Raw genomic sequence first — 22,818 nt, 5'->3', positions numbered from 1 at the left:
ATTTTCTGCCCCGCTGGGGTGCGGGGCGGGGTGCTGGAGGGAAGACCGGGCTTGAAGATGAAAGAATGCCCAAACCAAACTTGGAAAGAAAGAAATTGGCGACTTGGGCCGGGGCGGGGCGGGGCGAGCCGGGGAGGGCGGGGCCACGCTTGACCAACGGGCGCTCGGTCCACTGCGAGAGGCGCCCGGCAGGCCGCCCCGCCCACGCCCCGCCCACCGGCCGCAGAATAAGGTGGCTGGCTGGCCCGCGGCGGACGCAGGCGGCTGCGGCGGGCTCACCTGCGACAGGTGCTCACCTGCGACGGTACCACGCGCGCCGGCACGAGGCTGGACGCCGCGGGCGGGAAGATGCTGCGCGAGCGGACGGTGCGGCTGCAGTACGGGAGCCGCGTGGAGGCGGTGTACGTGCTGGGCACGCAGCTCTGGACCGACGTCTACAGGTGAGCCGGGTCCTGCGCCCGCCGGACCCCTCCGAGCGTCGCGGAGACCCTCCCGGACTCCGGGAGGCGGCAGGCCGACTCCCACCCCAGTTGCCCCTCAACATGGAGCCCCCAGGCACCCTAAGAACCTCACCCAGAAACCTGCCCACCACCGAACCTGGCGTCCACCACGCTGCAGTCCTGAGCGAGGCCCTCCCAGGCACCCTGCACCTGCCTCTGCTCCTCCCCGTCATGCCGGTCTCCCCACTGCCTGGCCCTCCCCAGCCCCTCTCCCCGCGACCTCAGCACCCTGAGCTTCGCCACCACCCACTCCCCTTTCACTTCCGCTCAGCCTCTCCTGACGCACAGCCCACCCCAGCCCAGCCTCTCCCCTGCTTCCCACCCGCAACTCAGCAGAACCTCCCTGGTGTTTGCTGGGGCTGGGAAGGACCAGAGGGGAGCTCTCTTGGCGAGGAATATGGCCCTGGGGGTTGTTCCGGCTCCGATTTCACCCTGTGGGGGCTGCGCCTGGTTGCCTGTGTCCAAGTACTGGCCACGATCTCCATGTCCCCAAGTGCCTTCCCTGATTTCACCTTGGGTTCAGGGAGAGACCACAGTCCACCTGCTGAATGCCTGGGACGCAGGGTGCAGAGGTGGGGTCTGCAGAAAGCACCCCAGATTCGGGATCCTGTTTCCTCCCCATCTCTCCGTCCACAAACTTGGTGAAGGATTTCTGAGACAGCAGGATGTGTGATAGAACCCCACCACTACCCACAGTTCCAAGAAAATGGTGAAGGGTGATGCTTCCCGTCCCCTAGTGTGCAGGATGGGGACTTGGCAATGTGGGGCAAGCCCCTTGCAGGATCACGCTGAGGTTTCATCTGCAACCCTCTATTCCAAGAATCTGAAATATTCACTGTGGCAGGCAGGGTCGGCACGCGGGACCTGGAGGTGGACCCTGTGCTGATGAGCTGGCTGGGTCCCCTACTCCCTGTTGTCATATTGCTTCCAAATCATTCAGATACCTGAAGCACCCCGCTTCTCCAAGGCAAAAGCCACCTCTCCAGGGGCAGTGGCACATGCCTATAATCCCAGGGGCTCCAGAGGCTGAGGCAGGAAAATCACAAGTTTGAAGCCAGCCTCAGCAACTTAGCAAGGCCCTAAGCAACTTAGCAAGACCCTGTCTCTAAATAAAATAAAAAAGCCAGGGATGTGGCTCAGTTAAGCACCCCTGTTTTCAATCCTTGGTACAAAAAAAAAAAAAAAAACACCCCAGCTGTGTGTCTCCCCACACACACTCCTCCCTGGCCCATTCTTCAGTTCCTATGGCCCTAGGAGCCCTGCCCACCTGCTCGGCCAGTCTCCTGCCATCTCCTCAGCACGCACTGGCCATACCAATGCCATCGAGCCCCACGGCTCCTCTCCACTCCTCCTCCCCTGGCCTCCTTCTGCCCTGCCTGGGCCTGGGCCTCCGTTGTCCCTTGTGTAAATCTCAGAGGTGGCCTGGGCTCTCTGAGGGTCATAGCACAGAGTGGAGTGTGGTCCAGGCAGCAGGGGCCGGGGCCTTCTCCACCCCCAGCTCAGCCCCAGGCACCGCCAGGGAGTGGGCTGGGAGCCAGGGCACTCAGGTCCCTAAGCCTCAGCTGTCACCATACTCGCCTGTTTGTTTGCTGGGGCACTTGGGTGCTGCCTGGAAGGCGGGCATGGTGCTTCCAGTGGGGGCTGGGGAGCAAAGCAGGGCCCCCTGCCCTCGCCCTGTCCTGGCAGAGAGACCCGGCCTGGTGGAGGCCAGGAATGGAGCAGGTGCCAACTCTGGCAGGGGACAGAGGTGGAACAAATACTCTGTCCTTCCTCAAGACACCAACCACACCCACAAAGACCCACACCCCCGGCTGCGCTGGGGTTTCCCCCGCCACCAAGAGAGGCTGTGTCCTCTAGACCAGCACCATCCAAAAGAAATGGAACGCGGGCCAGTTGTCGCTATAAATGTGCTAGGAGTCTACATTTTTTTAAAGTTCAAATAAGCAGGTGCAATTTCTCATAATGTATTTTATTTAATCCAATATAACCAAATATTGTCATTTCGATGTGTCGATATAAAGGTCACTGGTGAGATAGTTTACGTGTTTCTTGTGCTGGTTTTGAAGTGCAGCGTGGATGTTAGCTGACCGCACTTGTCAGTGTGGACCTGTCGTGTGGCAAGCGCTGGGCAGCCACGTATGCTGGTGGCCCTGGACAGCACCACTCTGGAGCAGCCCTGATGCCTCTGGGGCTGAATGATTCTGTCCAGGGGACTGTCCTGCACGGTGTAGGATATTTAGTGACATCCCTGGCCTCGACTTGCCAGATGCCAATAGCAGTCTCCTAACGGTGATACCCAAAGGTGTCTCCAGCCAATGCCAGCAGCCCCCTGGCCAGGGGCAGAATGACCACCAACTGCAAGTCACAGGTCTTGTGAAGGGAGCCCCCTGCCCAGCCTGGGCTGGACTGCTACACAGCTCTGGTGTCTCACAGCTGCAGCGACTGGGCTTCTGTGCTTAGGAACCCACGGTGGGTCTCGGAGGTGCTTCTTTGATGTCCCATTTTGTAGGTGAGGAAAGTGAGGCTCAGAGAGAAGTCACTTGCCCGGTGACACGTAGGACTCAGGTCCATGTCTGTCTGACTCAATGCATGCTCTGATCCTGCAGGCCATCCTGTGTGACGCTGTTACCAGCTAGCGGAATGGATGACCCTGTCAGCCTGTGTCCCTTCCACCTCACCCTGGCCACAAGCCCCCCGACCCAAGGACTTTGCCCACCCACACCGGGCCCTCCACTTCCCACCAAGTCCTCCCCAGCCAGACATGGGTGCTGGCCCAAGACCCCCCAGGGATGTCCCAGGGCCTCCAGGTAGACCCCAAGGAGCAAGGCCTGGTGGACCCCAGGAGCAGCTTCCAGACCAGGCCTCCACAGCCCTTTCCCATGGGCTCTGGACTCCCTTTTGGGCCTCGTAGAAGCAGCCTCTTCCCTCCCTTTCCTCAAGGGCCCTGTGGTCCCGGTGGAACGGTCCAACCAGTCAGCGTTAGCCCTCCCTCCCCCGGTGCAGGTGGTGCAGAGCGGAGGCTGCCCTTGGAGACCCAGAAGCTGGCAGGGCAGTGGAAAGAGGCAGGACTAGGTTCCTGTCCATGGGTGGCATGACCTTGAGCAAATTGCATTAGCTTTCTGAGCTTCCATTGAGCCAGTCGAGTGTCAACGAGAGAACACAAGGAAGGACTTTTTCCCAGTAGAGGCAGTAAACATGGTCATGGCCACTTTGCCCATACAGGCCACCACGGGAAGGCATGCTCTGGGCCACCTCTCTTCTCCCTGCAGGAATACTTACCTTGACCCAGCCACTTTGATTGATTGTTTAGTACTGGGAATTGAACCCAGGGGTTCTCTACAACTGAGCTACATCTCCAACACTTTTATTTTTATTTTGAGACAGGGTCTCATTAAGTTGCTGAGGCTGGCCTCAAACTTGCAATCCTCCTGCCTCAGCCTCCTGTGTCTGGGATTATAGGCACCATGCCTAGCCCCAGGCACATTCTGACTGCTAATCTCAAGCAAGTTACCAGTAGAGGCACACACACACAAAAAAGTAAGACTTCTTTTCTAGAGAATGTACCTTGGGGCCGGTAAAGATACTCGCTGTTTCCTTCTGCTGTTGCCAATGTACTCATTGTAGTTGGAGGACAAATACACCTTGCCCAGCCTCCCCGCCATGGTCCCTGTACCTGGCAGCCAGCACTTCAGTGGGACTGGCTGGGGTTCCATCTGATTGGGACTTGAAGTCGAGCGGGGCACAGAGTGTGGTGTTCCCAGCCACGTCTGTGAGCACTGGAGACATGGACGCCAGGAGTCAGGAAGGCGGCCTTGGAGGACCGTAGCAGGGTGGCCATGCTCTGTAGTCCTCCCACTGACCCACAGACCAGGTCTTGGAGATGACTTTTCCTGTCCCTTCCTTGGTTTTTGATAGGGATTGCTGATAAAGCAGGTTTCTCTCTCTCTACTGGAGACATACCAGGATCCATACCTGAAGGCCAGCAGGAGCTTCGGGACAAAGATAAGCCATTGACGATTGTCCCCTGTCTCTGCAGCACAGCCTGCCTCAGGAGGAGCCTGTGAGGTGGCAGGCGGGATGGGTCCCCTCCCCTTCCCCATTTTCCCCAAGGCAGAGGCCGCCCAGCCATTGGTAGGGCTATGTGTCCATCACTGTCTGGGGAGACAGGAGGAGGGGCCAGGGCAGGAGCTCCCAGACAAGGCTGGGCAAGAGGGACAGATGGACGGACAGAGATGTGCATCCTGCCTCAGCCGTGGAACTGACTCCCTCCCCAGCCTCCCCTGTCTTGGTTAGCGTGAGTGCAGGGGGCTTGCTTGTAGACAGATCATGAGGCTGAGCGTGGTGGCCCACGCCTGTGATCCCAGTGACTCAGGAGGCTGGGGCAGGAGGATGGAAGCCTGGGCCACTTAGCAAAATCCTGTCTCAAAATAAAAACAAAGGACTGGGGATGTGGCCCAGTGCAGAGCCTTGTCTAGCACCAGGCCCTGGGTTCATCCCCAGCTCCAAAAAGAAAAAAAAAGGACCTTTAGGTCAAAGACAGAGGATCCGGCTTGCAGCAACAGCAGCTCGGGGTGCCATGGGCTGCCCGGCCTCACTGACCCCCCTCCCCCATATTCCAGGCACATCCTCCATTCTGGCCACACTGGCTTTGTGGATGCTGTTAGGCCTCAGATACACCAAGCTCATTCCCACCTCAGGGCCCTTGCACCTGCTGTTCCTACTTCCTGGACACTCATGCCTGAACTTCCAGGCTAAGCTCAAGCGACTCCTCCATCGGCATCCAGTGATACCCCCATGTCATCATGCCTCACCCTGCATCCTGGGTGCTCTTTACCTCACTGTCTTCTGCCCTCTTTGTAAATCTTATTATTTCCTTAACATGACTAACCCGTGTTTATTGAACACCTACTAGGCACCTCATAGCTTCACACTGCACACTCATCTCCGTGTGTTTTAACATCCCAGCACTTAGGGTCAGTGCTGCCCGGCCACATCTTGCCCGCCATGTGCGAGGCCCGGGTTCAACCACCAGTAGTGCAAAAAATAAGAAAAAAATCTTAATTCACATGCATTTAAACTTCCACCTTCATGAGATGGGAATGATTAATGCCCCTGCTTTTGTATCTGGGGACAGTAAGCAGTGCCTGTCCAAGACGACCAGCTGGCCGTGGGCGAGGCAGGGCCCTGGCCCGGGCCCGGGCCGCTCTGCTTTCCTGGGACGCCTCCTCCTTGCCCACTCTCCTCTCCTGAGCCGTAAACGCTCTGGGTTGAGTGGATGACTGACTGGTGCGGCCCCTGGGTTACGTGGAGCCAATTGTGGGGCTGAGCTCCCCGCCCCTGTCTCCAGGGCCGGACACCATGGTGTGGGCCTGTGGAAGGTCAAGGGCATGTGGCCGAGCTTGGCTGGAGCAGCATTTTCTCCTGAGAGAATGACGGAGGGAGGAATTCAGGCCAGGTCAGGTGGCCCCATAAATCAGAACAACACCCAGAGCCCTCAACCCTAAACCAGAGGCCCTGCCAGGAGCCAGGGCTCCAGTTTCAGCCAGTGCCCGGGGTGGGAGAACCTGTCATCCTGTCTGCAAGCTACAGTCTCCTGCACCTCTCTTTGCTGACCAGAAGGCCCTGAGTTGGGATGGGATGGTGGTGGCAGGGGCCACCCCCCAGCTAGCCAGCCACACCTAAATTAAATTTATGGGGAGAACAGATTTGGGAGGCCACCCTCTCCACCCAGCCATGCCAGACCTGTGCCCAAGGCCTTTGAGGCCTGAATGTGCTTCTCAGTCGTTCACCTAAGAGCCTGAGACAGGGAGATGGCCTTGGGGTCACTGCTCTGGGGCTCTGACTCCCACCTACTTAATAAGCAGGGGCTCCAGAGGTCCCTAAGGCCTTTCCTCGTCCTCTGCTGAGCCAGGCACTACCCGCAGCCGCCTTCTGCCTGGGGCCTCTAACCTGTGGGTTCTTTGCAGGGGGAGCAGCCAGGCCTGGATTTCAGGGGGCTGCAGTGCACTGCACACTCTGCCACCACGTCCCTGGGATTGGTTTGGAGAAGGGCTTGTCCCCACGGACTTCCACATGCTCATCTGTAAAATGGGATGGCCTGGGTACAGGCCTCATGGAATTAGCCAAAGGGTGGGCCCTACCAAGGCTGAGTCCAGGGCCTGGTACGGCGCCAGGTACTCAGTGAGCAGTTATTAAGTATTAGTATTGGGCTCAGTATAATATTAAAACAAATCACGATAAGATGTGCTTCCTGCTCTCAAAGTGTTCCTAACACCCGTGGGGAAGATGCTGAACACTTGTTGGTGTCGCCTGAAGCACCAGCAAAACGGGGAGGGGTGAATCCTGGCTGATGGACTCAGGGAAGGCGTCCTGGACAAGGTGACAGCTCAGCTGGGTATGGAAAGATGGCGGGGCCAGAGTGCTCCAGGGGAGCGAAGGGCATCAGTCACTGACCCAGCGTATAAGACTAGAGCATCAATGACCTGAACCAGGGCTTCAAAGTCATTGCTCAAGTGTTGAACTTTGATCTGTAGGGAGTAGGGAGTCACTGAAGGTCTGTGAGGAAGAGAGTGACCATAGATGAGATCATTTCATCACCAAGGAGGCACCAGTGCCTAGTACGAAGGGCTGCTGAGGTCCCAGGTGGAGGAGGAGACTGACTGAGGCAGACGCCATGCTGGCCTCTGCTGATCCCTGCCCAGGGCAGCCCGCCATCACCGTGCAGAGTCTTGGGTGTGAGACCTGAGTGGGGACCTTGCCTCCCTCCCTCTTTCTGTCCTCGAGGGTGCTCGCCCCAGGTTGCATGCCAGGCTGGCACCCAGGACTCCCCCTTCCAACTCCTCCAAAGACCCGAGGACAGGATGTCACACCCAGGCTGCCAGGAGCTGGGGTCACTGTGGGGAGGAGCCCCGGCTGGTGTTAACGAGGCCCAGGCCAGATGGACAAGCCGAGGGTGCCAGGTGCCAGCCAGGAGCCAGCGCGCCATGCCGTCAAGCCTGGGACCGAGGGAGCCTCCCAGCACCTCGAGGCCGAGCCAGGGACCTGCCCCCGACTGAGCCAAGACCAGAGGGGCTGGGTGGCTCCCCAGAGGCCGCAGCGCTTGAGGGGCTGGGCAGGTGTCCTTTCGTTAGGCACCAACCACCAGGCCATTTCCCTCCACGTCCATGGCCACCCTCTGGTCTCAAACCAACCTCACCACTCAGCTGGTGCCCACCGCAGTCGCCTGCCCCTGGTGAGCTTCTGCGGTGCTCAGATGGTCGGGCCTCCCAGGGACTCCCCTGGACTCCAGAGGCCTTTGCCTCTGTGCCCCAGTTTGAATCCCCAGGCCCACTTTTTGTGATGCCTGCCCCTCCAGCCCCCCAATTCCCCAATCTCTCCGCACCGTCTGGATTCTCCCTCCATGTGCCCCCACCTTGCTCCCAGATCCATCCCTGCTCACCTTGCAGTTTCTCCAACACGCCAGGCTGATGTCTGCCTTGGGCCATCGCCCAAGCCGCCCTCCTTGCCTGGGAGTCACCAGGCAGCTTAGTGCCTGGTTTTCCGGCCATTTGTCAGACCCGATGAATCAGGAAAGCAGGAGGTGGGCCCAGCAACCCGACTTTAAACAGGCCCCGCAGGTGAAGTTCATGCACATTCGAGTTCTTTAGACTATGAAGTTGAGACCCTAGCTCAAATGCCACTTCCTCAGGGACCCCTCCTTGAGCCCCAGACCGGGGCTCATGGCACCTCAATGATTGCATGATCTAAACTCTCTCATTCCCTGGAATATCAGTGCCACACATTCAGAGAACACGTTATCTTTTCCAACACGTCTACCCCCGGTGCCTAGATCTGTGCCTGGCACATAGTAAGTGTTCAATAAATACACGTTTAGTGGACCAGTGGTGTGTGAGCACGCCCTCCCGCCCAGCCCTTCCTACAGCAGACATACAGACGCACCGTGTGCCTGGTCCAGCCAGGCGCTGAGACCAGATTAGAATAGGAGCCAGCTGCCCCTGGGGGAAATACACATGGGCACAATGGATCAAGCTGGGTCTCCAAGGAGAGATGGACATTTGCCAGGCACAGAGGTCAGGGGAGGGCATGTGGGGTAGAAGGAACAGCACTTGCAAAAATGCTTGATGAGACGGACTGAGGACGGGAATGGGCAGGTCACAGAATGAGAGTCCAATTGAGGCGGGGGCGGGGGGCCTGGGTGCCACCTGATGAGCACCAGGCTGCAGGGTGTGGGTGGGCCCCGCAGCCCCCAAGTCCAAGCCAGTGGACACTGTTTAAACAGCCCCCTGGCCAGCCAAGAAGGGCAGGTTCCTTCATTCATTTTCTCCCAAAGCACGTGCTAAGCACAGCCGTCCCGGGTGCTGGGACTCGGGCAGGCCGGGTTCCAGGCCCTGGCAGCCTGTCCTTCCACCCTCGCTCTTAGGTCTCGTTGCGATGAGCAAAAGAGACGTCGTTATAACCACTCCCAGCCCTCCCCTTTCCCTGCAGCCTCGGGGGACCCTCCAGCTGCCCGAAGCCCCCGCTCCCTGGCTCTCGAGTTTCTGCAGGGGATTCTAAGAGGATCTTCCTGGAGAGGGAAGCGGCCAACAGGATCCACGGGGGACAAAGGTGCCTTTGTCCCTTCTGCCAGGGCCGCTCCAAGAATAGCTGTTTGCTCAGCTCCCAGCATGGCTGGTGCTGAGTCCAGGGAGGGTGTGGGGCTCTGGGGCTCTGATGTGGGCTGGGTGTTAACCCTCTGGACCCTCTGGGGCCTCCTCCAGTTTCTCACTGGCCCAGAGGGATGAAAGCGGCAGGAAGCATCATTAAAGTAGCTAAGGCAGGCTCCCGAGAGACCATCCCCTCCTCCGTCTGAGTAGAACTGTATGCAGATGAAATAACAGTGGCTCTGGGTAAAGGTGGGCGGGAATTCAGCACAAGCCCTCCCGCCACACCCCTTTGCCCCTCTGGCTCTGGTTGCATCCTCCCATTTAACACTCAGTGACATAGAGAGGGAAAGCCACTTGCGCTAGGCCACCCAGCAAGCTGATGTGCAAAGCTGGGATCTGCAGTGGAGGGAGGTGTCCCAGACCCACGCCTTTTTGCCAAAACCATCTTCCATCTGTGACACCGTTAGCTCATTATTTTCTTTAAACTGCTCACCCTTTTCGTAATAGCTTTATTTTAAATGGAGGTCTCGTAGCAGCCCGTAATGGCGGGGCTTTATCAGGTGCCATAGAAAGAGACTTCAATAAACACACCAGTGGTCCTTCAGGCCCTCGTCCATTCCTCTACCGCCTCGTCGGCGTCCACGCCCCCCAAAGGCTCGCCCTTAGCCTTCTCAGTCCTGCCCTCTCGGCTGCGTACCAGTGACATGCCCAGCTGTGCTGGGCTTCGAAGGATGAGGCTGGAGGAGGCTGGACCCTGCCGCAGGGAGGTGGCCCAGAGGAGGGCAGGTACCGTGGAGGGGCACCACGTGGCAACACCGTGAGGGAAAGGTGTCACCTGCCCTGCAGAGGACGGGCAGGAGGCCAGGCGGTCACCCGTGTCTTAGGGGCTGGCTGTAGGCCCTCAGAAGGGGAGGGGACACACTCCGGACCCTCAGCAAGTCCGCGGCAGATCTGACTCAAACACAGATCTTCCGCAGAGGTCCAGGGCCCTTGCTCGGACTCTGCCTCTCCTGACGATGGTGCAGATGGAGGGCGGCCACCGGTCAGTCCAGCCCCTGCTAGGCGGGGACTCTAGAGGAAGCAGAGACGAGACAGAACGGAGTGCCCTCGAGCTCCTCTGCCAACACTGGGAACTGCCCAGCCTCGCCCACCGTCTCCTCAGTGCCCACGCCCAGTGGTCTCTGCCAGGCGCCCCTGCGGACGGTGGCCTGGTTCCGTCCTTCCAGGGGGTTTGTTCGGTGGGTCGTTTGGTTTCTGCTTGCTGTGGACCGAGCCCGGGCCTTGTGGGCCACGGCAGCCCCGAACCGTGGCCTGGGTCAGAGGGACGCTGCCTGGCCGCCTCCACGGGCTCATGCTCATGGCCGTGACCCCAGGGCTCTAACCACTGGGCAGCAGGGCTGAGTGTCCAGATCCGCGCTTCCCGCGCCATCCCTGGACCAGCAGCACCAGTGGACCCTGGAAGCAGGCGGGAACACACACCCTCAGGCGCATCCCGATCTCCAGATCCGAACGTCTGGCGTGGGCCGAGGCCTCGGGGTGGCTGCGCTGGGCTCCGAGAGGCCCCTGCCTGAGCCTCTTTCCAGTCCGGCCCCTGCCAGCTGCCTCCACCTCACCCAGGGATGCCAGCCAGACTCTCCAGGGACGGGATCGGCACGTCCGCAGTGTCAAGAGGGGAAAATGCCCGAAGATCAGACCATGCTCCCCATGTTCTGATGCCCAGCCAGGGTTGCGACCCCAGAACCCGAGCACCGGTCCCCAAAGGGCAGACGCACCGCGCCCTCCTGCTTACATCTCGGTCTCAAGCCCCAGGCGAATCCCACCCAGAGCCCCCTGAGCCTTTCGGAATCTTCAGAGCAAGCGCGGGGCTTAGCAAAACCGCCGGCCGGGCGCCTGTCCTCCCCGTTACCTCCCCTAAGCCAGAGTCTTATCAGCTCGGGCGGCCATGACCCCCCCGGAGCGGAGAGCAGGAGTGTGAAGTCAGGGCGCCGGCCGGCTGTGACATGCAGAGGGCCCTCTGCCTTGCTCACCGGCCACCTTGTGACCTTGCCCTGGTGTGGCCTTCCTGTTGGGTGGGGGGACGTCGGTCCACACAGCCAGACCAAACAAGTTGGTTCTGCCTGAAGTCTTGATGCCTTTTCAAGAATTCCAAAAGCCACCCCCAAACTCAAGGAATGACTATCAGCAGGAGGAGAATTCCAGATCAAGGGATCTGTCAACTGGGCCTCCCCATCCTGCCCATTTAGAACCCGGATTCTGGGCTCCCTCCCTATGAGAACTCAGTGACAGACAGGGAGACAGAGTCCTAGGCCCAAGTCTGTCCTTGGAGCAAATTCCTCCCTCTGTCTGGATCTCATCACCTACCATGTGCTCCCAAGCACAGCACAGCTGGGAGTCTTCCTTAAGAATTCAGGTCCTGCTGGCTGTGGTGGTACACGCCTGTGAGCCCATCAACTGGGAGGCCCAGGAAGGAGGATGCAAGTTCAAGGCCAGCCTCAGCAACTTAGCGAGGTCCTGAGCAACTTTGTGAGACCCTGTCTCAAGATAAAAAAATGACATCAGCTTAGAATCAGACTTCCTTACAAGACTCCTAAAGCGCCAGAAGTAAAATTAAGAATCAATAAATGGGATGGATTCAAACTCAAAGGCTTTTTCTCAGCAACAGAAATAATCAACGACGTGAAGAGAGAGCCTACAGAGTGGGAGAAAATCTTTACCACACACACTTCAGATAGAGCACTAATCTCCAGAATTTATAAAGGACTCAAAAAACTCAACACCGGAAATACAAATAACCCTATCAATAAATGGGCTAAGGAGCTGAACAGACACTTTGTAAGGAATCCCACGAAAACCACGGCGGACACGGGAAATCACATTAGGGAGTTTATTAAGCAAACAGTATCTCCCTGCAGGGTAAGAGAGAAAATGAGAGGGAAAGAAAGGGAAAGAGAAAGGGCGTGCGCAAGAAAGTGTGAAAGCAGGAGAGAGAAAGTGAGTAGGAGAGAGAAAAATGAGAAAGATGGTGGGGTAGCTACATTAAAGCAGTTGAATCCCGCCGGGCTAACGGGACCGATATCGGAGGACACTTGCAAGCTGACTGATGAACCAACCAATAGCTAGCTAGGATGTTCACAGATTGACAAGTGGTTGGGAGGCGGGGAAAATGACCACACCTGACGGGCGGGGGAGCAGCTTTATACATTACATTCCCCCGTTTCTGTTTTTATAAGAAAATCTTTTGCTCTCCAGTTCTCTCCTTCCTGCCTAAGTGACTGGGGCTGGTTCTGCAGGTGAGATGTAAAAAGTCCATTCTCCAGGGGCAGTGTTCATTTTCCAGACTTCCAGAGGCAGATGGCGTTCATGGACTTCACACTTCACAGAAGTTCCACAAATGATCAACAGATATATGAAAAAATATTCAACATCTCTAGTAATAGAGAAATGCGAATCAAAACCACCCTAAGATTTTTTTCTAACCCCAATAAGAATGGCAATGATCAAGAACACGAGCAACAATAGGTGTTGGCGAGGATGTGGGGAAAAGGCACACTCAGACATTGTTGGTGGGACTGCAAATCGGTACAGCCACTCTGGAAAGCAGTGTGGAGAGTCCTTAGAAAACTTGGAATGGACCCACCAATTTGACCCAGCTATCCCACTCCTTGGCCTATACCCAAAGGACTTAAAATCAGCACACTCCAGTGACGCAGCCACATCAGTGTTTATAACAGCTCAATTCACAATAGCTAGATTGTGGAACCTGTTAGGCGTTAAAGGCACAGTTATGGTTCGTCACTAGCTCCCAGAAACGTCCACAGATACAGGTCTCACACAAGGAACCTTTATTTTGCGCAGATGATTCACGTCTGCACAGGGGAAGGGGAAGAAAGAAAAGAGAAACATGGCGCAAAGTTTCTCTCAGACATAGGAATTTTGCGGGCTGAGAGGAACCAATCGCAGAGGAGAATTCTTACAGACTGACTGATGGACCAATGACATATTAGAACATAATGGGAGGCAGGAAGATTAGAGCAACGTAAGCCGAAAATTCCTGTAACATGAGAGGCAGGCAAACGCAGATTGACAGGTGGTGGGGGAAGCCAGATTCCTTACTGAACCAACCTAGATGCCCCTCAATAGATGAATAGATAAACTGTGATAGATATACACAATGGAATATTACTCAGTCATAAAGAAGAATAAAATTTTGGCATTTGCAGTTAAATGGATGGAGTTGGAGAATATCATGCTAAGTGAAATAAGCCAATCCCAACAAACCAAAGACCAAATGTTTTCTCTATAAATGCTTATATATAATGGAGGGGCGGGAGTGTAAGGAAAGAATGGAGGAAAATTAGATTGTGTAGAGGGAAATGAGGGGTGGAGGGGCAGGGGGAAGGAAAGATGGTGGAATGAGACAAACATCATTACTCTATGTACATGTATGATCACACAAACGCTGTGACTCTACTACTTCATGTACAACCAGAGAAATGAAAAGCTGTTGTCCCATCTGTGTACAATGAATCCAAAAAAATTCAAAAAGATAAAAAATGGAAAGGGTTGGGATGTAGCTCAGTGGTTAAGCACCCCTGGGTTCAATCCCTGTACAAAAAAAAAAAAAAAAAGTCCAGGTCTCCAGGCCCCTACCTGCTAATCTGAATATTAGCAGGCTCCCCTTATGACTGAGTAACTGCCCTGTGACTGGGTCCTCTGAGTCCCCAGGCCAGACCAGGGAGAGACCTGGCAGCCCTACCCTCCAGGAGTCTGCTCCCGAAGCCCCGTCGCACCTGCCCCAGGCGCCCCCTGACCCTCTGTCCTCTCTCCCTACAGTGCGGCCCCAGCCGGGGCCCAAACTTTCAGCCTGAAGCACTCGGAGGACGTGTGGGTGGAGGTGGTCCGTGACGGGGAGGCTGAGGAGGTGGCCACCAACGGCAAGCAGCGCTGGGCCCTCTCGCCCAGCCCACACTGCGGCTCACCATGAGCAAGGCCAGCACCGAGGCCAGCAACGACAAGGTATGCGCAGGGCGGGCAGGCAGGCGGGCAGGCAGGCTGGACGAGTCCATCCCAGAGTCACAGAATGCCAGCCACCCGCGTCCTTGCCGGCCCGGAGGCCACATCCAAAAGGCAGAAAGAAGGAGTGAACATGTTCAGAATAGACTTTGCTTAAGCCCACATGCCAAAATATCACTTCGAAGCCGGGCGTGGTGGCGCACACCTGTGATCCCAGCGCTTCAGGAGCTGAGGCAGGAGGATCGCAAGTTCAAAGCCAGCCTCAGCGAAAGCGAGGCGCTAAGCAACTCAGTGAGACCCTGTCTCTAAGTAGAATGTAACATAGGGCTGGGGTGTGGCTCAGAGGTCGAGTGCCCCTGAGTTCAATTCCCAGTCCCCCCCACAAAAGTCTCTTGACAGGTCATGAATATAAAAAATCAACAAGATGACATATTCTTTTCCACAACAAACCTGCACCCACAGCGCACCTGAGTTCACACGTCACATTCCAGTGCTTGGCAGCCATGCAGCTGGTGGCCGTTGTATGGGGCAGCACCCTGTTAGACCCTGGAACGACGTTGCCACAGAGGGTGGAGCGTGGGCTGCTGGGTGACAGGCCTCTCCGACGCTCAGAACCACAGAACCTCAGGGAGAAGCGACAGCACAGCCCCTGGATCTCAGCCCGTGAAACGGGGTGCTGAGCGCTCGGGGAGTCTGCTCTCTGGATTCCCCCATTTCCAGCTTTACCAGATGCCGTGATGGCCGTCTCAGGCCTGTCCCTCCCCCCAGGAGCTTAGTGGGAGCTGCAGGCACAACATGGATGTGGGGACCCCGCAGGTAGCAGGGTGTACAGGTGGGCAGGTGGCATCCTGGCTGCACTCTGAGCAGAGTCCCGGTCTAGTGCAGTCACCTGGGAGAGGCGGCTGAACAACCCCGGAGCGCCTCCTGGAGGAGGGTGCTGGGAGAGGGCGGGCGGTACCTCCAGCTTTCTCGCTTGTGACCTGTGGTCTCTGTCCTCCTCTCTACTACCCCGTGCCCCTCCCTTCAAGGTCACCGTCAACTACTACGATGAGGAGGGCAACGCCCCCATCGACCAGGCTGGGCTCTTCCTCACGGCCATCGGTGAGTCAGCGGGGCTGGGGTCTCGGGCTGCTGCCCCCAGGGCCTGCCCGCTGCCCTGCCCCCCCTGCCCTGCCCCGCCGCATCGCGCTCTTATCAGCCCTGGCAGCTGCAGCCTCCTCTGAATAATGCAGAGCTGGGAGGGCGCGGCACCTGCCCTCCCCTGCTGCCCTGCCACCAGGGGCGCCTGCAGGAGGAGGCGTGCCCTGGTCTGCCAGGGACTCACCCAGCGTCGGGCCTCTTCCTAGGCTCTGTGGCTACACAGGAGAAAGGAAGGTCCCTCCCGCCCCTGGCTCTCTCCTGCAGCCTGGAAAAGAGCTCCCCACTGTCCTTGTCCTCTGCAAACCCAGTCCTGGGGCACAGAGCTACAGCCTTGGGTCCTCAGCTCACCTAGTCCAAGTCCTTCATTTGATGCACGGGATGCTGAGGCCCAGAGAGGTTGAAAACTCATTCAAAGTCACACAGCAACCAGGTGGTAGGTCGATTCTGGGATCAGGATGACTCCCCCACCCCAGGTTCTTTTCAGTGCACTACACTGCCCTGCCCTGGGTGCCAGGCCCACACGCCAGGGAGGGCAGCCAGCTATGTGCTGGGTGTGTTATAAAACAGTAGCGAAGGCTCCCGCCTGCGCACACCGACGCCGAAGCCTAGGACTGTGCGGGTGCCTTTAGAAGCGGGAGCTCTGGGGCCAGTCGGGCTCCGAGCGGACTAGATATTTTAGCGCCGTGATTGTGATCGATTCTCTCTCCTCTCTTCCTTTTCGCGGGCCTGGGGATCAAATCCACAATCTTGTGCATGTTGGGCAGGTGCGCTGCTCCACCCCGAGCTGCACACGGCCCTTCCGTCTAGCCTTACGGTTGCAGGGACAGGCATGTTTCTTGTCCCTGTTTTACAGATGAGAAAATCAAGGCTCTGGAAAGGAAAAACTAACAAGAGGTTGCCGGGGGCTACAGATCTACACCTAGAAAGTGACTGGTGTGACTTAAGTCACCTGGGTTATGTCACATCCTTGGGGGTTGTGGAATCTCCCCTGCACCCCCGCCAGCCTCCTCTGTGCCCTCAGCCACAGAAACAGGCTCAGCGGCAGCGCCTTCCCGCTCCTCAGCCGACTCCGGAGTGGGCTTGGTTGCTGGTCAGACTGTCCCTCTTTCTGCATCTGAGGGGTGCCCAGCCCGGGCATGGGGACTTCGCTCGGGATGACCTCAGGGGGCCTTGGGAGATGAAACTAAAGACTCCCTGGTGTGCTGAGCCTGGCACGTGAGCACACCCTGCATGCACAGCCCCCAGGCCGTCTCGGATGACTGTCCCCAGGAAACCGAATCCCACAGAGACAGGGACACCTGAGGACAACGGCAGGAAAGGCAGGGGCCAGAGACCTGGCAGATGAAGGTGATCCTGGGGCTGCCTGTGCCGTTAAGACGTCCGCCAACGCGGGCAAACGGGAGGCAGCCAGCGCCAAGGAGGCAGGACGCGGCTGTCTTCACCAGAGACAAGCTGGTTCTCAGGGGACCTGCCCAGAGGGCACTCAGCTGCCCACGCCAGCCACGCCAAGGCTCTGAGCCTCTGTGCTCCCCCGACATTTGGGTATTTAACTGCCGTATCTTCCAGATTCCTAGGTTCCATGGGTCAGTAAAATGGCCCCCTTTGTGCCCCTAAGAAATTTGAGAAACTTGACAACTTTGATGCATGACCAAAAAAATAGGGACAAAATATGACAATTGGCCATCGGCTCCCACTGACAACACCTGACAGGTGGGCAGATGTCCTCTCAGAAGAAAAGGCCGCATTGTGAAGATCGGCTTCGTGAAAACCTGCCCCTCTGAACGCGGGCTTCCTGATCCACCATGAAGTCTCTGGACACCGGACTGGCTTCCCGCGGAGGCGCCCATCCATCTGCTCCCCGCCCGGGCCTTCTCGCCCTCGGCCTCTACCCAGGAGCCTTGAGCCCCACATCCCAAGCAATCCATCGGGCCAATGCCTGGGAGGCAGGCCCACCCCGGACCACACTGCCCCTCAGGCCAGCTCCATCGCCATCCCAAGCCTCAGTTTCCTCCTGTGCCAGACGGCATGTGCGGGCTGTTCTTGCGCAGTGCTTCCAGGGAGTGCTTCACGGAGTGAGTGGCCCATGCGAAGGGCCCTTGCCAAGGCCCAGAGCAGGTGCTCAGCTGGTGCCCTCTGAGCCCCCTCCCTCGGTGGCCACACTGACTCTGCCTGGGTAAAGATGAAACTCACTGTCCCGCAGTCTTTGCCCTGAAGACAAATACATGGTGCCCTTGGCCAAATCAGGCCCGAGTTCATCCCAGTCCTGCAAGGACTTGCTGTGTGACCTTGACGAGTAGCCCAGCTCCTCTGGGCTTCACTTTTTCCAAGCTGTAGAGTGGAAATTAACCCCTGAGGACCTCACGACTCTCTCTGAGCTGATTTGCAAAGACTTCCTATTGGGGGAAAGCTGGAGGGGAGGGGTGTGGGGCAGGGGCTCCTGCCAGGTCCTGGCAGGCCGGGAACTGGTAGCCACCATCCCAGGTGCCCATCAGGCCCCCTGACCAGGGCCCTCTTGGCTGCGGGGGAGGGAGTCCTCGCTCCCCCTGTATCCCAAGTGGTCCCTAGGCACGAAGGCCAGCACCCGCCACTGTCCAGCAGGCGGCCAAAACACGGCTGAGGCCTCGTGTCTTGATTCTCAGGGCAGACTGCCTTGAACCCAATCCTAGTGACATTTCCCGTTAATCTGCCCCACACCCAGGCGCCACCTGACCCCATGGAGCTATTCAGAGGAGCTGAGGTAGGAGCCCGAGCCTCTGGGAAATGTCTGGAGCCCAGAGTCCCCAAAACAGGTGTCCTCGCCCTCCTCCCGCTGGGGAAGGCAGAGCCATCCCAGGAGGGCGGCGATCGGGGCAGGTCACGCCAGCCCGGTTGGCTGTCCCCGCAGGCTTCGGCCCTCTGGACTGGGTCGAATCGGACCTGGGGAGCCCGGCAGGGGAGCAGACCCAGGGGATGGCTTGCGACGTGGGGGACCTCGGGGAGGGCGGAGGGCAGAGAGGGCCACTGCAGTTGGCCGTAGGATCAGGGCGCGGGTCCCGAGAGAAATCCCAAAGCCCAGTGGGGGTGGGAGGAGGTGATAAGGGCCCAATTATGAAAGGCCTGAATTTCATAACAGGAAGGCAGCAAAGCTGTCTCAATTTAATAAAGCAAGAAATAGCAAGAAGCATTTTATTTTGTACTGGGAAGATGAGAAAAGGAAACTAGGCAGGAAACTGATGTTTTTCCTCAGAAACTATTTAGTACAGTTTTGGGTTTTTGTTTGTTTGTTTGCACATGGTACAAATATTACATTGGAAGGTTTTTGTTTGTTTGTTTTTTGTTTTTTGTTTGTTTTGTTTTTGTTTTTTGGTGCAGGAGGATCGAATCCAGGCACGGAGCCGCATCCTCACTTCCTCTTGTTTTTCAGTCGCGGGCGGACACAATGCCTTATTTTTTTGGTTATTTTTACGTGGTGCTGAGGATCAAACCCAGTGCCTCACGGTGGCAGGCTAGCGCTCCGCCACTGAGCCCAGCCCAGGCCTCCTCCCTTTTTGGTTTGTTTTGAGACAGGGTCTCGCTGCGTTGCTGAGGGCCTTACTAAGTCGCTGAGGCTGGACTCAGACTTGTAATCCTCCTGCCTCAGTCCTCCCAAGTTGCTGGGATCACAGGCGGGCACCACTGTGCCTGACTAAATTGATAGAATTTTAAAAGTTAAGAAATTCAGACTGCAATAAAGCAACATAAACACCTCAGAATCCCTCTCCTACGAGCCGATGGACATCGCAAAGGGCTTCCATTTTACCTTGCCCTTGGAGACAAAGGCCACAGGGATGCCGGGGTGGGGGACGTGCCTCTTTCCCTGGCCGTGACCTTCAGGGGCAGTGAGTTGGGTCTTTGAAGGTGGACTTGGCTTTCGGAAACAGCCTGGGTCAGCCGGCGGTCAGTCAGAGGTCCGCCTAGATCAGTGGCTGAGAACAGAACAGCACAGAATAGAGATCTGGAGGCAGAGGCCTGGGAGAGAACCTGGCTCTGACTCTGGGATCTTCAGGGGTCCCGTCCGTGCTGGGGGCCTCGGTTTCCTCCTCTGTGAGGAAGTAGGGTGGGGGACACCTCCCCAGGAGTGACCCGGAGGACAGCGTGCCGCGGAAGAGTGTGCAGCTGGGGTGGAGAGAGGAGCGTGGCTGGGGCAGGAGGCCAGGAGCAGCCCCCTTCCCACCACTGAGCCCCAGCCTCTTCAGGAGCAGCTGGCGCCCCCTGCCCTCTGCCCCCTGGCTCCTTATCGGCACTAGCCTCCAGGATTGTCAGCCAGCTTCTTGGCCTTGCTCTCCTGTGAAGTGGTCCAGTGACACTTCCCTCCCGGGACCGGAGGCTCCCTCAGAGCGAATCTGTGCCCAGTCGCCAGCGCCTGGCCCGGTGCCCAGTGCCCTGCACTCGTCCACGGTGGCGGAGTGGAGAAAGCAGCTCCCGCAGACTCCCAGGAGGCAGGACACGGCAGCCTCTTCCAGGGACCTCCCTGCCCCACCTTCTCGCCTGTTCTACCCCAGGGACCACCACGTTCAGGGTCAGGAGGCGTGGGCACAGTGAGGACTAGGTGTGATCCATGGGCCCAGTTGGGCTGAGCACCAAGGACATCTGCGCTCCTCCCACGCCAGGACCCTCCTCACACCCCCACCCAGGGAGGAGGGCGTGCCTGCCCGGGGACTGACCAGGAGTGCGTCCGTCCCCCAGCCCTCCGACCAGTCAGGCGCGGCGTGCCCAGGCCCCCTCGGGCCACTGTGGAAGCAGCACCGCTCTTCCTGGGTGACGGCCCTCGAAGCCGCCCCAGCAGCACCCACACCATGGACAACACTGCAGGCATTTTTGACTGCCACACTTAGGGAAGTTGTTGGCATCTAGCAGTAGAAGGCAGGCTGCTTCCCGACCCTTACCATGCACAGGAAAGTCCCCACAGCAATTATCTGGCTCAAATGACAGTAGCCTGCCTGCCATTGCAATTAGTGCAACCACTGTCACAGGAAAGGGCTCCCTTTATAAGTGAGGAAATTGGAGCTCAGAGAGGTTGTCTAATTCTGCCAAAGTCACACAGCTCATAAGCAGAACCAGGGGTCTAAACCAACACTGTCTAATGCTAAACCTTCTCACTGCCCCCACAGTCTCCACAAAGCCTGTGTCCATGGCAGGTCCAGGGAAGCTAAGTTCCTTCCCCCAAGAGATGGGTGAAGCAGGGACCCTGTCCTGGTCATCTAGCAGGAGCCCCGATCACAGGCACCCTCAGATCAAGGGGGGCTTGAAGACATGGTTCCCTCACCCAGAGGAAAAACCTCCATCCTTGGAGGTGAGATCTAGACTTCTGGGAGTTCTTGGAGAGGAGGACGTGTGTACAGATGCACAGCGCACACACAGATACACACCCAGAGGACTGGGAAAGACAGGGCCCCTGACCTGCAGCACCCCGAGGCTGTAAGCTGCCCGGTCCACAGTGTCTGCTGAGGTTCCCTGGTGGTGTGGACATTAGCCAAGGGCTTCAGAGAAGATTGGAGCTCGGCAAGGCCCCCCATCTCCAGCGCCCGAGCGCCCTGGGAGAGTGGCGCCCTGGTCCCACAGGTCTCCCTCATGTCTGTGCCACCCTGCCTGGTGGACTCAGCAACTCACCATGTCTCTCCTCCCCAGAGATCTCCCTGGATGTGGATGCCGACCGGGATGGCGAGGGTGGAGAAAGAACAAACCCAAAGAAGGTACCTAGCCGACCGTCAGGGTCGACAAGGCCCGACAAGGCCCGACCTGGGGCAGCTCGAGGGCAGAGCCCCAGACCAGACCCTGCAGGCCGCCACAAGACTCCCACCAGGCGCCCGACTCCCCGCAGAGCAGGAGACAGACGACAGGCTCCCAGACACACAGGCACCAGGGACAGCCCAGCCCACAGCAGAGCCCAGGTTCCCCATAGGATCCGCTGCAGAGCAGCCTCCTTCCCGAAGCCTGGTTCCCCGGCCAGTTCACGGAGCCATGGGAGAGAATAACGTGCCTTGAAACAGCACACACGGGGCATCTGCTGTTCTTCGGCCCATTCGTTATTTTAAAATCGAGGGGCAGGTGAGGCCCTCGCGATCCTAGGGCGGCACTGATCACGCTCTGTCCAAGGGGCGCCTGCTTCTACTCACGCGTCCCGTCTCCGTTTGTCCGCCAGTGGCTGGCTTACTTTCTTGCCTCCTGCTTCCTCCATTCCCCTTCTGCTTCCCACGGAGGACCATGTTCACGGGTGAGCGTGTGCCTCTTTCTGTCCTCGCGATTCCTGGGAAACGTGTGGCGTGCTTGGTGGGCCCGTGTTTGAACTTGGCCGACAGCAAGGTGTTCTTGCCCTGATTCCGTTTTGTGCTTCATCCTCAGCCCCGTCTTTAAGCTCCTTTGGTTTTCCATGGGTACGGCTAGGAGTTGCTTTTAACTAGTTTTCATCTGATGTCTCCTTTATCCTTTAGACTTTTGCCGTGGGCGCAATCTGACTTTTTCGGAGGCAGGGGTAGTGGGATTGAACCCAGGGATGCTCACCACTGAGCCACACCCCCCAGTCATTTTATTTTATTTATTTTTATGTTGAGAAAGGGTCTTGTTCAGTTGCCCGGGTGGACTCAAACCTGCAATCCTCCCAAGTCATTGGTGGAAAGCAAAAATAGCAAAAAACAGGACCTTCCGGGACGGCTCAACCACGCCTTTTAATAAGCGGTGGAGTTAAGCAGCCACGGGCACATTTCAGGCGAGAAAATGGCAACTGGTCACAACAGGGGCTTGATTTTTATAGGGTTTAGTGAGGACTTGAATCCTAGTAGGAAGTGCCGGTTGGGCAGAGGGGTGTGGCTTGTGAAAGGCCAGAGCCCACTGTTACTTGCCTCCTTTCTCCCTGGGGGTTGCTATTGTCCACATCCTTCAATTGTGACTATGGGCATGCACCACCTGCCCAGCCAGCCACATGGGACTTTTATTCCAAACCACGGAAGTCTGGTTTAATCTAATAGATGAAATCGATAATACTTATTCTTTCAGGGGATTAAACTCAGGCTAAGCCCCTGCTCTGCCACTGAAGGACACCCATAGCTGGATGAGTACTTTAAAAAGTAAAATTAAGCCGGCACACACCTGTAATCCCCGCTTCTTGGGAGGCCTAGGCAGGAGGATTACAAGTTCAAGGCCAGCCGCAGCAACCTAGTGAGATGCCGTCTCAAAATAAGAAAATTAAAAGGGGTGGGGATGTGGCTCAGTGGTAGAATGGCCCTGAGTTCAATTCCCAATACTGAAAATAGAGGTAGCCAGTGAGAAGTCTGGGCCTAGCCTCTCTCCCCAGGCGCTCTGCAGATCGGGCAGGGAGCTCTGGCCTGTGGGAGCCCCTTCTTCCTTGTTCTTGGCTGGGCTCCTCAGCCCAGGTCGGCTCTGCACGAGCATTCTGTATCTGCAGCCGAGCCCTTGACGGCAAGCTCCACACAGGGCTGAGGCTCAGCAACACCAGGGAGAAAGACGCCCTCAGCCTCTCCCCGGGGGCTGAGCAGTCTTGGCAAAGG

At 57.5% G+C, this 22,818-nt stretch overlaps 1 protein-coding gene across 1 annotated transcript in view; it reads left to right on the top strand.

Moving 5' to 3' along the window:
* Window positions 1–247: 247 nt before the first annotated feature.
* The window catches only part of PADI2 (peptidyl arginine deiminase 2), a 43,982-nt gene continuing 21,411 nt past the window's right edge, over window positions 248–22,818 (top strand). The window contains 5 exon segments of the mRNA XM_079118174.1: window positions 248–440; window positions 13,976–14,103; window positions 14,106–14,158; window positions 15,184–15,256; window positions 20,942–21,006. Of these exon segments, the coding sequence (XP_078974300.1) occupies window positions 349–440; window positions 13,976–14,103; window positions 14,106–14,158; window positions 15,184–15,256; window positions 20,942–21,006 (411 nt within the window). The 5' untranslated portion in view covers window positions 248–348.

This window comes from Sciurus vulgaris (genome assembly GCF_902686455.1).
Source record: "Sciurus vulgaris genome assembly, chromosome: 1".
In the NCBI taxonomy this organism is placed as follows: Eukaryota; Metazoa; Chordata; class Mammalia; order Rodentia; family Sciuridae; genus Sciurus; species Sciurus vulgaris.
Note: the sequence above shows the minus strand (reverse complement) of the source record. Positions and strands in the feature narration are given on the sequence as shown.